The sequence below is a fragment of the Choloepus didactylus genome, chromosome 1 (assembly GCF_015220235.1).
Source record: "Choloepus didactylus isolate mChoDid1 chromosome 1, mChoDid1.pri, whole genome shotgun sequence".
Lineage (NCBI taxonomy): Eukaryota > Metazoa > Chordata > Mammalia > Pilosa > Megalonychidae > Choloepus > Choloepus didactylus.
In genome coordinates, this window is record NC_051307.1 from 109,952,318 (window position 1) to 109,966,026 (window position 13,709).

Here is a 13,709-nt window from a genome sequence, read left to right on the forward strand (position 1 = left end):
TATTCTAGAGGATAGGAATAAAAACTGCTCTATTTCATTCTGTTACTACCCAATATTCTTAGAAAAGAAATACAACTTCACAAGTAATTTTACTAAATTATTTTGATAGCATTTCATGGGATTTGTTTTATTCTCACTTGCCATTGCTATAAAATACTAGAAGGTGATGTCCTAGATGTTTTCAAATCTATCCCTTCTCATGATATATTACTTACTTAATCTCCTTGTAATTAGATTTTAGTCCCTCCCCCAAAATGATAAAATAACAGATAGTGCAAATTTGCTCTTACCTTACAATTTCTTCCATTTGTTGAGTTATTATCATTCGTCCCATGAATCTAACAAAGAATTCACCATATTACAAAAACATATATTATATCACTCATGACATCAATGAGTGGAAAATTTTAGTTCTTAAGCTTCAAAAAATTTAATATTCTTGTCATTGCCACTGTAGCTAATAATGAGGTAATAAATGAAAAATGTTTTCAGAATGGCACTGCAAATGTCACATATTATTACCATTATTAACTTAGTCATGAGAGAATTTAGTTTCTACACAAAGATCACACTAACATTATTTAGCCACAATAAATGTTCACTGAATTCATTAGTTTACTAAAAAAAGCTTCCTGTGACCTATAGATACCAGAGAATTTATTCACTTATTCACTTATTCATTCATTTAACAAATATTCACTGAGCACTTACTATGGCTGAGTTAAGTAGCAGGGGCAGAATAGCAAGTAAAAGCCAATCAGTGAACTGCAGAGCTTTTAAAACTCAATAGTCATATTTAAGCTTTTGGTTTCCTGAAATCTGGAATGGCCTGTTATGATAACAATTTTCATAGCTCAGTCTTTCCATTCCACTTCCACCACCAAAACAGCTCCATAGGCTAGAGTTAATTCAAGTGTACAATTACTCTTAGCTATGATGAGAACTAAACTCTGAGATGAAGCAAATGATAGAGAGCTTCATGTTACTCATTTAATTGGGCAAAAAATATTATTACAGATCCTGAAGAAATAAAAAACATCATAAGAGGATACTATGAACAACTCTATGCCAACAAACTAGATAATTTAGAGGAAATGGATAATTTCCTGGAAACACATGAACAACCCAGACTGAATAAAGAAGAAATAACCACGGGTCTTGCCCTTGGGAAGACTGTTACTGCAAAAGAGAGGCTAGGCCTGCCTATAATTGTGCCTAAGAGTCTCCTCTTGAATGCCTCTTTGTCGCTCAGATGTGGCCTTCTTTCTCTAGCTAAGCCAACTTGGCAGGTGAAATCATTGCCCTCCTGCCTATGTGGGTTCAGACACCTAGGGGAGTGAATCTCCCTAGCAACGTGGAATATGACTCCCGGGGAGGAATCTAGAACTGGCATCGTGGGATGGAGAACATCTTCTTGACCAAAAGGGGGATGTGAAAGGAAATGAAATAAGCTTCAGTGGCTGAGAGATTCCAAAAGGAGCTGAGAGTTCACTCTGGTGGGCACTCTTACGCACAATACAGACAACACTTTTTAGGTTCTAATGAATTGGAATAGCTAGCAATAAATACCTGAAACTATCAAACTACAACCCAGAACCCCTGAATATTGAAGACGATTGTATAAAATGTAGCTTATGAGGGGTGACAATATGATTGGCAAAGCCATATGGACCACACTCCCCTTTGTCCAGTGTATGGATGGATGAGTAGAAAAATGGGGGCAAGAAAAAAAAAAAAAGGCACCCAGTGTTCTTTTTTTACTTTAATTGTGCCTTTTCACTTTAATTTTCACTCTTATTATTTTTTTGTGTGTGGTAATGAAAATGTTCAAAAATTAATTTTGGTGATGAACGCACAACTATGTAATGGTACTGTGAACAACTTAATGTATGCTTTGTATGACTGCATGGTATGTGAATATATCCCAAAAAAACTGAATTGAAAAAAAAAGAAGAAGAAATAGAAGAACTCAACAAACAAATCACAAGTAAAGAGATCCAATAAGTTATCAAAAAGCTTCCTACAAATAAAACCCCAGGCCCAGATGACTTCACAAGGGAATTTTACCATATCTTCAAAATAGAACTGACACCATTCCTACTTAAACTCTTTCAAAAAATTGAAGTAAATGGAACACTACCTAACTTATTTTATGAAGCCAACATCACTCTAATGGAAACTAAAGGCCAATTTCCCTAATGGATACAGATGCAAAAATTCTCAACAAAATGCTTGGCAAATCGAATTCAAAGACACACTAAAAAAATTACATACTCTGACCATGTGGGGTTCATCCCAGGTATGCCAGGGTGGTTCAACATAAGAAAATCAATCAATGTAATACAACATATTAACAAATCAAAAAGGAAAAATCAAATGGTCATCTCAATAGATGCTGAAAAAGCATTTAACAAAATCCAACATCCTTTTATGATAAAAACACTTCAAAAGTTAGGAAGTGAAGGAAACTTCCTCAGTATGATAAAGGGCATATATGAAAAACCCACAGCCAGCATAGTACTCAATGGTGAGAGACTGAAAGCCTTCCCTCTAACATCAAGAACAAGACAAGGATGCCTGTTGTCACCACTATTATTCAACACTGTGCTAGAAGTTCTAGCCAGAGCAATTTGGCAAGACAAAGAAATAAAAGGCATCCAAATTGGAAGGGAAGAAGCAAAGCTCTCACTGTTTGCAGATGATATGATCTTATAGTTGGAAAACCCTGAGAAATCGACACAACTACTTGAGCTAATAAATTCAGCAAAGTGGTGGGAGGTAAGATTAATGCACATAAGTCGGTAATGTTTCTATACAGTAGAAATGACAAAACTGAAGAGACACTCAAGAAAAAGATTCCATTCTCAATAGAAACTAAAAAAAATCAATTACCTAAGGAATAAACTTAAGGATGTAAAAGACCTTTACACAAGAAATTACATAACTCTACTAAAGGAAATAGAAGGTGACATAAAGAGATGGAGAGATATTCCGTGTTCATGGATAGGAAGGCTAAATGGCAGTTAAGATGTCAATTCTACCCAAACTGATCTACAGATTTAATGCAATTCCCAAAAAAATTCCAAAAGTCTACTTTGCAGACTTGGAAAAGTTAGTCATCAAATTTATTTGGAAGGGAAAGAAGCCTTGAAAAGCTAAAAATATTCTAAAAAAGAAAAAAGAAGTGGGAGGACTTAACACTGCTTGACTTCAAAGCCTACTATAAAGCCACTATAGTCAAAATAGCATGGTATTGGTATTAAGATAGACTTATTGATCAATGGAATCAAATTGAGAATTTGAAATAGACCCCCAGATCTATGGTCAACTGATTTTTGATAAGGCCCCAAAATCCAATGAACTGGGACATAACAGCCTCTTCAACAAATGGTCTGGGAGAACTGAATGTCTATATCTAAAAGAAAGAAAGAGGACCCCTACCTCACCACCCTATACAAAAGTTGATCTGGCATGGATCAAAGATCTCAATATAAGAAACAGTACTCCTAGAAGATAATGTAGGGAAACATCTTCAAGACATAGTATTAGGAGTTCGCTTCTTAGACCTTACACTTAAGACACAAGGAATGACAGAAAAAACAGATAAATGGGAACTCTTCAGAATTAAAAGCTTCTGTACCTCAAAGAAATTTGTCAAAAAGGTAAGGAGATAGTCAACTCAATGGGAGAAAATATTTGGAAAACATCTATCTGATAAGAGACTAATATCTTGCATATATAAAAAATTTAAACTCAATGATAATAGTACAAATAGCCCAATTATAAAATGGGCAAAAGATATAAAAAGACATTTCTCTGAAGAGGAAATACAAATGGCTAAAAAACACATGAAAAAAATGTTCATCTTCGCTAACTACTAGGGAGATGCAAATCAAGACCACAATGAGGTACCATCTCACACCATTGAGCCCTAAGAATGGCTGCCATTAAACAAACAGGAAATTACAAATGCTGGAGAGGATGTGCTGGTATGATGGTATAATGGTTCAGCCACTCTGGCAGATAGTTTGGCAGTTCCTTAGAAAACTAACTAATGAGCTACCCTATGATTCAGCAATTTCACTTCTCAGTATTTCCCCAGAGGACCTGAAAGCAGTGACACAAACAGATATTTGCACACTGATGTTCACAGCGGTATTGTTTACAATTGCCAACAGATGGAAACAACCTAAATGTTCTACATCAGATGAGTCGATAAACAAAAGGTGGTACATACTGCAATGGAATACTAAGCAGCAGTGAGAAGAAATGAGGTCATGAAGCATATGACAACATGGATGAACCCTGAGGACATGATGTTCAGGGAAGTAAGTCAGATACAAAAGGAGAGACATTCTATGTTACCACAAATGTGAACTCTTATTGTAGAATACAGGAGACCTAGAGATAGATAGCAGTTAGTAAAAGGGGAATGATAATCTAGTAAGAACAGATAAGATATTGAGGGTAATCTTAATGACATGGGAATGCTCAGGAATGACTATGGTTTGTTAATTATCTTGTGGTATGGTAGGAGCGTATTGGAAGCAATGAAGTTATTTCAGGATATTTGTTTTTCCTATTCCTTTGCTTTATTTTGTCTGGAAAAATTTTTTTTTTTGATAAAGTTAATTTAAAAAAAAAATTAAGCATTCCCTTCCAAATGTCCCCTATTATTTTTCCTGTTTGTAGGCCATAGATCCTTTATTTCTTGGAGGCTTTGGATTCATTATTTCTTGCTAATCTCTTACTTCTGCTTCTTTCAGCAACCTGTATCAGTGAGAAGCACTGTTTTTTCTTCTCTTTACTTAACGGAATTTTATGTGGCCCTGGTTCTAAGCCCAAAAAAGAATCAATTTAAATGCTGTTTCCCTGGGAATCTTCCAAAGATGATGCACAATCTTTTGGTTTCCCGGAGCTAAATTCCAACAAGGGATCTGTTTCCTTTCTTTTTCTCTGTCCTCTTATACTTGATTCTAAGACATTTGTAGTATCTGTTCAAATCAGCTCCATCCTGGATGAATTCATCTTCTAATCTCCTTAACTCTTTCTTGAAACCCACACTTAGATTTTTTTCAAAGTGGAAAAAGCTTTATTATTCTCTTTTCTGACTATACAGATTACATACACTCATACAAACACATATTTTAGAAAACAATTCAAACCAAAAAAGGACATTGAAAAGAAAATACAATTACCAGTAATCCTACCACTTAAATATAAATACTGTTAATACTACGGGGTATGTTTTCCAGGTTTCCTTCCATGCACACATAGATATTTAAGCATATATGTTAAAAATGGGATCATAACATAAATATTGTTGGTAACATTTTCCCCCCTCTTAACACGTCTTGCCAAAATGATATAGATTGACATCGTTATTGTCACAGCCACACCTAGCATTGCATATTTTGGTTAATGTATACTTTATTTCAACAATTCACTACAGATAGAAGTATAGGTTTTTTTTTTCCAATTTATAGACAGTCTAAACAACGCAGCCCTGAACAACCTTGTAGACACATCTTTTCAGATTTTCATTCAGATAAACTTCTAGAAGAATTGCCTTATTGTGTTAGGATAAATTTCTAGAAATGGAAGTGGTGAATCAGAGCATAAAAAACAAAGGAATGGAAAGAAGAAAGAGAGAACTAAAGGGGCCAAGGAAATCCTAGAGGCTGCTCCTAAAACAGATGGCTCCCCTGCTTTTCACTTCTTCCAATGACTCCTCAGAGGCAAATGAAGGTTGGCAGAGATCATTTCTTACTACACTACAGCCCCTCTCAATAAGCTATTACAGATCTTGAAAGAGGAATAATGTAACCCCAATTAATAAACAGGTAATGGGGAAGGAATTAACAATGTTTAAGGGTAAAAAAATAATAAACAAATGTAATGAAACATTTACTTGAATAAAAATACAAATTAAAACAAGAGTTTTAAAGTTATAAATAAAACATCTACAAAATTAGCAAAAATTTTAAAATTATAACAATGTTCAATGCTAGTGAAATTTTGAAACAAAATCTCATAAACTTATACTTTGCTCATGGGAATGAAAATTAGTCCAATGCTTCTGCAAAGTAATTTGCAATTATTTATTAAGTTCAAAATCTATGTGAGCTGTAATCCAATAATTCCACTTCTGCAGTTCTGCCTGCTCTTAAAGAACAATCTAGTACTAGACTATAAACTCCAGGAGGCATAAGGTTATCAATGTTTCTTCATTGTTGTTTCTGTGTCTAGCCCCATGGCTCAGTTATTGGTGGCACTCAATAACATTTTTGGAACTGTACCATTCATCCATTTAGTACATATTTATTGACTGTCTACCATGTGCTAGGTACTTCAATAGTTAAGTGAACTATACACATACAAATTTTATTTGCATAATCTTAGGGAAGTAATTCATAATAGGAAAAAGACAAGTGCATAAAGATGTTCATACTTCTAATTGTCAACAAATATGTAATAAGGTCTCCTATATGTCAGACATACTGTTCTAGATGCTTGGAATATGTCAGTGAACACAAAGAAGCCTGCCCTTGGGTTTACATTCTAATGAAGGAAAGAAATAATAAGCAATAAACATAAAAAGTAAATTGTAGAATAATAGAAGGTATTATGTGTTATGAAAAAGGATAAGCACAACAAGGTAAGAAGGATCAGGCTGCAGTATTAAATAGAGTAGTCAAGGTAGGCCACAGTGAAGAAGTGACAAGCAAAGACTTGAAGGAGCTAAAGGAGTTAGACAAGGAATAACTAGTGAAAAGGTGGTAGTGAATATGACATGTTCAAAGGAAATATGAAGGCTGGTGTAGCTGGGGAGTGAGCAAGGGAGAGGAAAGTTGGAAATAAGTCAGAGAGGAAAGGTTTGGGATACAGGCAGGTCTATATGGTCTTATAGATCATTATAAAGATGTGGGTTTTGACTGTGAGTGAGATGGACAGCCAATGCAGGATTTGAGCAGAAGAGTCACAAGATCTGACTTACATATAAAAAGGATCAGTGTGGCTACTGTTGTTAGAAAGACTACAAGAGTGGGGAGAGAAAAAATAGCAAAACCAGTAAGAATGCTTTTTTTTTTTTTGGCTTTTATAAAGGGGGTTTATTTGGTTACACAGTTATAATCTGCAGGCCATAAAGTGTCCAAGGTAAGTCATCAACAATTGGGTAACTTCACTGGAGGATGGCCAATGGTGTCTGGAAAACCTCTGTTAGCTGGGAAGGCACATGGCTGGTGTTTGCTCCAGAGTTCTGGTTTCAAAATGGCTTCTTCCAGGATGTTCCTCTCTAGGCTGCAGTTCCTCAAACATCTCACTTTTAGATGCTCTTGGGGCATTTTTACTCTCTTGGCTTCTCTGGAGCAAAAGTCTGCTTTCAGTGGCCATCTTCAAACTGTCTCTCAGCTGCAGATATTCTCAGCTTCTGTGCATTCTTCAAAATGTCCTTCTTGGCTGTAGCAGCTTGCTCCTTCTGTCTGATCTTACATGGTGCTCAGTAATTTAATTCAGACCCACCCTGAATGGGAGTAAAGATGCTTTTAATAGCAATAATCCAGACAGGAGATGATGTTTGCTTGGACTAAATTAGTAGCAGTGAAATTGGTGAAATTTGGTTTCAGATTTTGGATGTATTTTGAAGGTAAACTGATAGGATATTATGATTGATTGTTATCCACTGAGGTGGGAAAAGCTGTTGGTAGAACAAATGTTGGGGGGAAGATCAGGAGTTCAGGTTTCAACATGATCAGTTTGAGATTTCCACTAAATAGCTGAGTGGAATTGTAGAACAGGCAATTAGACGTAAGAATCTGGAGTTTTGGAAATAAGTCCAGGATGGAGACATAAATCTGGGAACAATGAGCATGTGAATGATCTTTATTTTTATTTTATTTATTTATTTTTTTAATCATCATTTTATTGAGATATATTCACATACCACGCAGTCATACAAAACAAATTGTACTTTCGATTGTTTACAGTACCATTACATAGTTGTACATTCATCACCTAAATCAATCCCTGACACCTTCATTAGCACACACACAAAAATAACAAGAATAATAATTAGAGTGAAAAAGAGCAATTGAAGTAAAAAAGAACACTGGGTACCTTTGTCTGTTTGTTTGCTTCCCCTACTTTTCTACACATCCATCCATAAACTAGACAAAGTGGAGTTTGGTCCTTATGGCATTCCCAATCCCACTGTCACCCCTCATAAGCTACATTTTTATACAACTGTCTTCGAGATTCATGGGTTCTGGGTTGTAGTTTAATAGTTTCAGGTATCCACCACCAGCTACCCCAATTCTTTAGAACCTAAAAAGGGTTGTCTAAAGTGTGCATAAGAGTGCCCACCGGAGTGATCTCTCGGCTCGTTTTGGAATCTCTCTGCCACTGAAGCTTATTTCATTTCCTTTCACATCCCCCTTTTGGTCAAGAAGATGTTCTCCATCCCACGATGCCGGGTCTACATTCCTCCCCGGGAGTCATATTCCACGTTGCCAGGGAGATTCACTTCCCTGGGTGTCTGATCCCACGTAGGGGGGAGGGCAGTGATTTCACCTTTCAAGTTGGCTTAGCCAGAGAGAGAGGGCCACATCTGAGCAACAAAGAGGCATTCAGGAGGAGACTCTTAGGCACAAATACAGGGAGGCCTAGCCTCTCCTTTGCAGCAACCGTCTTCCCAAGGGTAAAACTTATGGTAGAGGGCTCAACCCATCAAACCACCAGTCCCCTATGTCTGTGGTCATGTTAGCAACCATGGAGGTGGGGTAGGCGAATACCCCTGCATTCTCCACAGGCTCCTCAAGGGGGCACTACATCTTTTTTTTTTTTCCTTGTTTGTCTTTTTTCTTTCTTTTTTTTTTTTTTTAAATTTACCTTATTTTTAAATCAACTGTATGAAAAAAAAAGTTAAAAAGAAAACAAACATACAATAAAAGAACATTTCAAAGAGACCATAACAAGGGAGTAAGAAAAAGACAACTAACCTAAGATAACTGCTTAACTTCCAACATGTTCCTACTTTACCCCAAGAAAGTTACATACTATAGCAACATTTCAGTGAACTTGTTCCTACTACATCCATCAGAAATTAACAGACCATAGTCATTTCTGGGCATCCCCAGAACGTTAAATAGCTTATCTGTTCTTCTTGGATTATTGTTCCCCCTTCCTTAATTGCTCTCTACTGCTAGTTCCCCTACATTCTACATTATAAACCATTTTTTTTACATTTTTCAAAGTTCACATTAGTGGTAGCATATAATATTTCTCTTTTTGTGCCTGGCTTATTTCGCTCAGCATTATGTCTTCAAGGTTCATCCATGTTGTCATATGTTTCACCAGATCGTTCCTTCTTACTGCCGCGTAGTATTCCATCGTGTGTATATACCACATTTTATTTATCCACTCATCTGTTGAAGGACATTTGGGTTGTTTCCATCTCTTGGCAATTGTGAATAATGCTGCTATGAACATTGGCGTGCAGATATCTGTTCGTGTCACTGCTTTCCGATCTTCCGGGTATAAACCGAGAAGTGCAATCGCTGGATCGAATGGTAGCTCTATATCTAGTTTTCTAAGGAACTGCCAGACTGACTTCCAGAGTGGCTGAACCATTATACAGTCCCACCAACAATGAATAAGAGTTCCAATTTCTCCACATCCCCTCCAGCATTTGTAGTTTCCTGTTTGTTTAATGGCAGCCATTCTAACGGGTGTTAGATGATATCTCATTGTGGTCTTAATTTGCATCTCTCTAATAGCTAGTGAAGCTGAACATTTTTTCATGTGTTTCTTGGCCATTTGTATTTCCTCTTCAGAGAACTGTCTTTTCATATCTTTTGCCCATTTTATAATTGGGCTGTCTGTACTATTGTCATTGAGTTGTAGGATTTCTTTGTATATGCAAGATATCAGTCTTTTGTCAGATACATGGTTTCCAAAAATTTTTTCCCATTGAGTTGGCTGCCTCTTTACCTTTTTGAGAAATTCCTTTGAGGTGCAGAAACTTCTAAGCTTGAGGAGTTCCCATTTATCTATTTTCTCTTTTGTTGCTTGTGCTTTGGGTGTAAAGTCTAGGAAGTGGCCTCCTAATACAAGGTCTTGAAGATGTTTTCCTACATTATCTTCTAGGAGTTTTATGGTACTTTCTTTTATATTGAGATCTTTGGTCCATTTTGAGTTAATTTTTGTGGAGGGGGTGAGGTAGGGGTCCTCTTTCATTCTTTTGGATATGGATATCCAACTCTCCCAGCCCCATTTGTTGAAAAGACCATTATGGCTCAGTTCGGTGACTTTGGGGGCCTTATCAAAGATCAGTCGGCCATAGATCTGAGGGTCTATCTCTGAATTCTCAATTCGATTCCATTGATCTATATGTCTATCTTTGTGCCAGTACCATGCTGTTTTGGCAACTGTGGCTTTATAATAAGCTTCAAAGTCAGGGAGTGTAAGTCCTCCCACTTCGTTTTTCTTTTTTAGAGTGTCTTTAGCAATTCGAGGCATCTTCCCTTTCCAAATAAATTTGATAACTAGCTTTTCCAAGTCTGCAAAGTAGGTTGTTGGAATTTTGATTGGGATTGCATTGAATCTGTAGATGAGTTTGGGTAGAATTGACATCTTAATGACATTTAGTCTTCCTATCCATGAACATGGAATATTTTTCCATCTTTTAAGGTCCCCTTCTATTTCTTTAGTAGAGTTATGTAGTTTTCTTTGTATAGGTCTTTTACATCTTTGGTTAAGTTGATTCCTAGGTACTTGATTTTTTTAGTTGCTATTGAAAATGGTATCTTTTTCTTGAGTGTCTCTTCAGTTTGTTCATTTCTAGCATATAGAAACATTACTGACTTATGTGCATTAATCTTGTATCCCGCTACTTTGCTAAATTTGTTTATTAGCTCTAGTAGGTGTATCGTTGATTTCTCAGGGTTTTCTAGATATAAGATCATATCATCTGCAAACAATGACAGTTTTACTTCTTCTTTTCCAATTTGGATGCCTTTTATTTCTTTGTCTTGCCGGATTGCCCTGGCTAGCACTTCCAGCACAATGTTGAATAACAGTGGTGACAGCGGGCATCCTTGTCTTGTTCCTGATCTTAGAGGGAAGGCTTTCAGTCTCTCACCATTGAGTACTATGCTGGCTGTGGGTTTTTCATATATGCTCTTTATCATGTTGAGGAAGTTTCCTTCAATTCCTACCTTTTGAAGTGTTTTTATCAAAAACGGATGTTGGATTTTGTCAAATGCTTTTTCAGCATCTATTGAGATGATCAATTGATTTTTCCCTTTCGAGTTTTTAATGTGTTGTAATACATTGATTGTTTTTCTTATGTTGAACCATCCTTGCATGCCTGGAATGAACCCCACTTGGTCATGGTGTATGATTTTTTAATGTGTCTTTGGATTCGATTTGCAAGTATTTTGTTGAGGATTTTTGCATCTATATTCATTAGGGAGATTGGCCGGTAGTTTTCCTTTTTTGTAGCATCTTTGCCTGGTTTTGGTATTAGATTGATGTTAGCTTCATAAAATGAGTTAGGTAGTGTTCCATTTTTTTCAATGTTTTGAAAGAGTTTGAGTAAGATTGGTGTCAGTTCTTTCTGGAAAGTTTGGTAGAATTCCCCTGTGAAGCCATCTGGCCCTGGGCATTTATTTGTGGGAAGATTTTTGATGACTGATTGGATCTCTTTGCTTGTGATGGGTTGGTTGAGGTCTTCTATTTCTTCTCTGGTCAGTCTAGGTTGTTCATATGTTTCCAGGAAATTGTCCATTTCTTCTACATTATCCAGTTTGTTGCCATACAGTTGTTCATAATATCCTCTTATAATTTTTTTAATTTCTTCAGGATCTGCAGTTATGTCACCTTTTTCATTCATTATTTTGTTTATATGGGTCTTCTCTCTTTTTGATTTTGTCAGTCTAGCTAGGGGCTTGTCAATCTTGTTGATCTTCTCAAAGAACCAACTTTTGGTGATATTTATCCTTTCTATTGTTTTTTTGTTCTCTATGTCATTTATTTCTGCTTTAATCCTTGTTATTTCTTTTCTTGTACTTGGTTTAGGATTGGTTTGCTGTTCATTTTCTAGCTTCTTCAGTTGATCCATTAGTTCTTTGATTTTGGCTCTTTCTTCCTTTTTAATATATGCGTTTAGTGCTATAAATTTCCCCCTTAGCACTGCTTTTGCTGCATCCCATAGGTTTTGGTATGTTGTGTTCTCATTTTCATTCGTCTCTATATATTTAGCAATTTCTCTTGCTATTTCTTCTTTAACCCACTGATTGTTTAGGAGTGTGTTGTTTAACCTCCAGGTATTTGTGAATTTTCTAAGTCTCTGATGGTTATTGACTTCTAATTGTATTCCATTGTGGTCAGAGAATGTGCTTTGAATAATTTCAATCTTTTTAAATTTATTGAGGCTTGTTTTATGTCCCAGCATATGATCTATTCTGGAGAAAGTTCCGTGAGCACTAGAAAAGTATGTGTATCCTGGTGATTTGGGATGTAATGTCCTGTAGATGTCTGTTAAATCTAATTCATTTATCAGATTGTTTAGGTTTCAATTTCCTTATTGGTCTTCTGTCTGGTTGATCTATCTATAGGAGAGAGTGATGTGTTGAAGTCTCCCACAATTATTGTGGAAACATCAATTGCTTCCTTTAGTTTTGCCAATGTTTCTCTCATGTATTTTGTGGCACCTTGATTGGGTGCATAGACATTTACGATTGTTATTTCTTCTTGCTGAATTGCCCCTTTTATTAGTATGTAGTGGCCTTCTTTGTCTCTCAAAACATCCCTGCATTTGAAGTCTATTTTATCTGAGATTAATATTGCTACACCTGCTTTCTTTTGGCTGTAGCTTGCATGAAATATTTTTTCCATCCTTTCACTTTCAGTTTCTTTGTGTCCCTGTGTCTAAGATGAGTCTCTTGTATGCAACATATTGATGGTTCATTTTTTTTTGATCCATTCTGCAAATCTATATCTTTTAATTGGGAGTTTAATCCATTTACATTCAACGTTAAAAACCGTGAAGGCATTTCTTGAATCGGCCATCTTATCCTTTGGATTATGTTTGCCATATTTTTCCCTCTCTCTATTAATATCCTTTATTGTACCCATACCGAATCTCTTTAGTACTGAACCTTTCTCCAGGTCTCTCTGTCCTGTCTTTGTTTCTCTGTCTGTAGGGCTCCCTTTAGTATCTCCAGTAGGGCAGGTCTCTTGTTAGCAAATTCTCTCAGCATTTCTTTGTCTGTGAAAAATTTAAGCTCTCCCTCAAATTTGAAGGAGAGCTTTGCTGGATAAAGTATTCTTGGCTGGAAATTCCTCTCACTCAGAATTTTAAATATATCGTGCCACTGCCTTCTTGCCTCCATGGTGGCTGCTGAGTAGTCAGTACTTAGTCTTATGCTGTTTCCTTTGTATGTGGTGAATTGCTTTTCTCTTGCTGCTTTCAGAACTTGCTCCTTCTGTTCTATGTTTGACAGTGTGATCAGTATATGTCTCGGAGTGGGTTTTTTTGGATTTATTCTATTTGGAGTTCGCTGAGCATTTATGATTTGTGTATTTATGTTGTTTAGAAGATTTGGGAAGTTTTCCCCAACAATTTCTTTGAATACTCTTCCTAGACCTTTACCCTTTTCTTCCCCTTCTGGGACACCAATGAGTCTTATATTCGGACGTTTCATATT

General features: G+C 36.3%; 1 protein-coding gene across 5 annotated transcripts in view; it reads right to left on the minus strand.

Moving 5' to 3' along the window:
- ATP11B (ATPase phospholipid transporting 11B (putative)) overlaps positions 1–13,709 on the minus strand; it is a 165,966-nt gene that overhangs the window by 87,985 nt on the left and 64,272 nt on the right. For all 5 annotated transcript variants that reach the window (XM_037839789.1, XM_037839793.1, XM_037839800.1 and 2 more), the window contains one exon: positions 291–338. In XM_037839789.1, the coding sequence (XP_037695717.1) occupies positions 291–338 (48 nt within the window). Of the gene's footprint in view, positions 1–290; positions 339–13,709 lie in introns of those variants that run through there.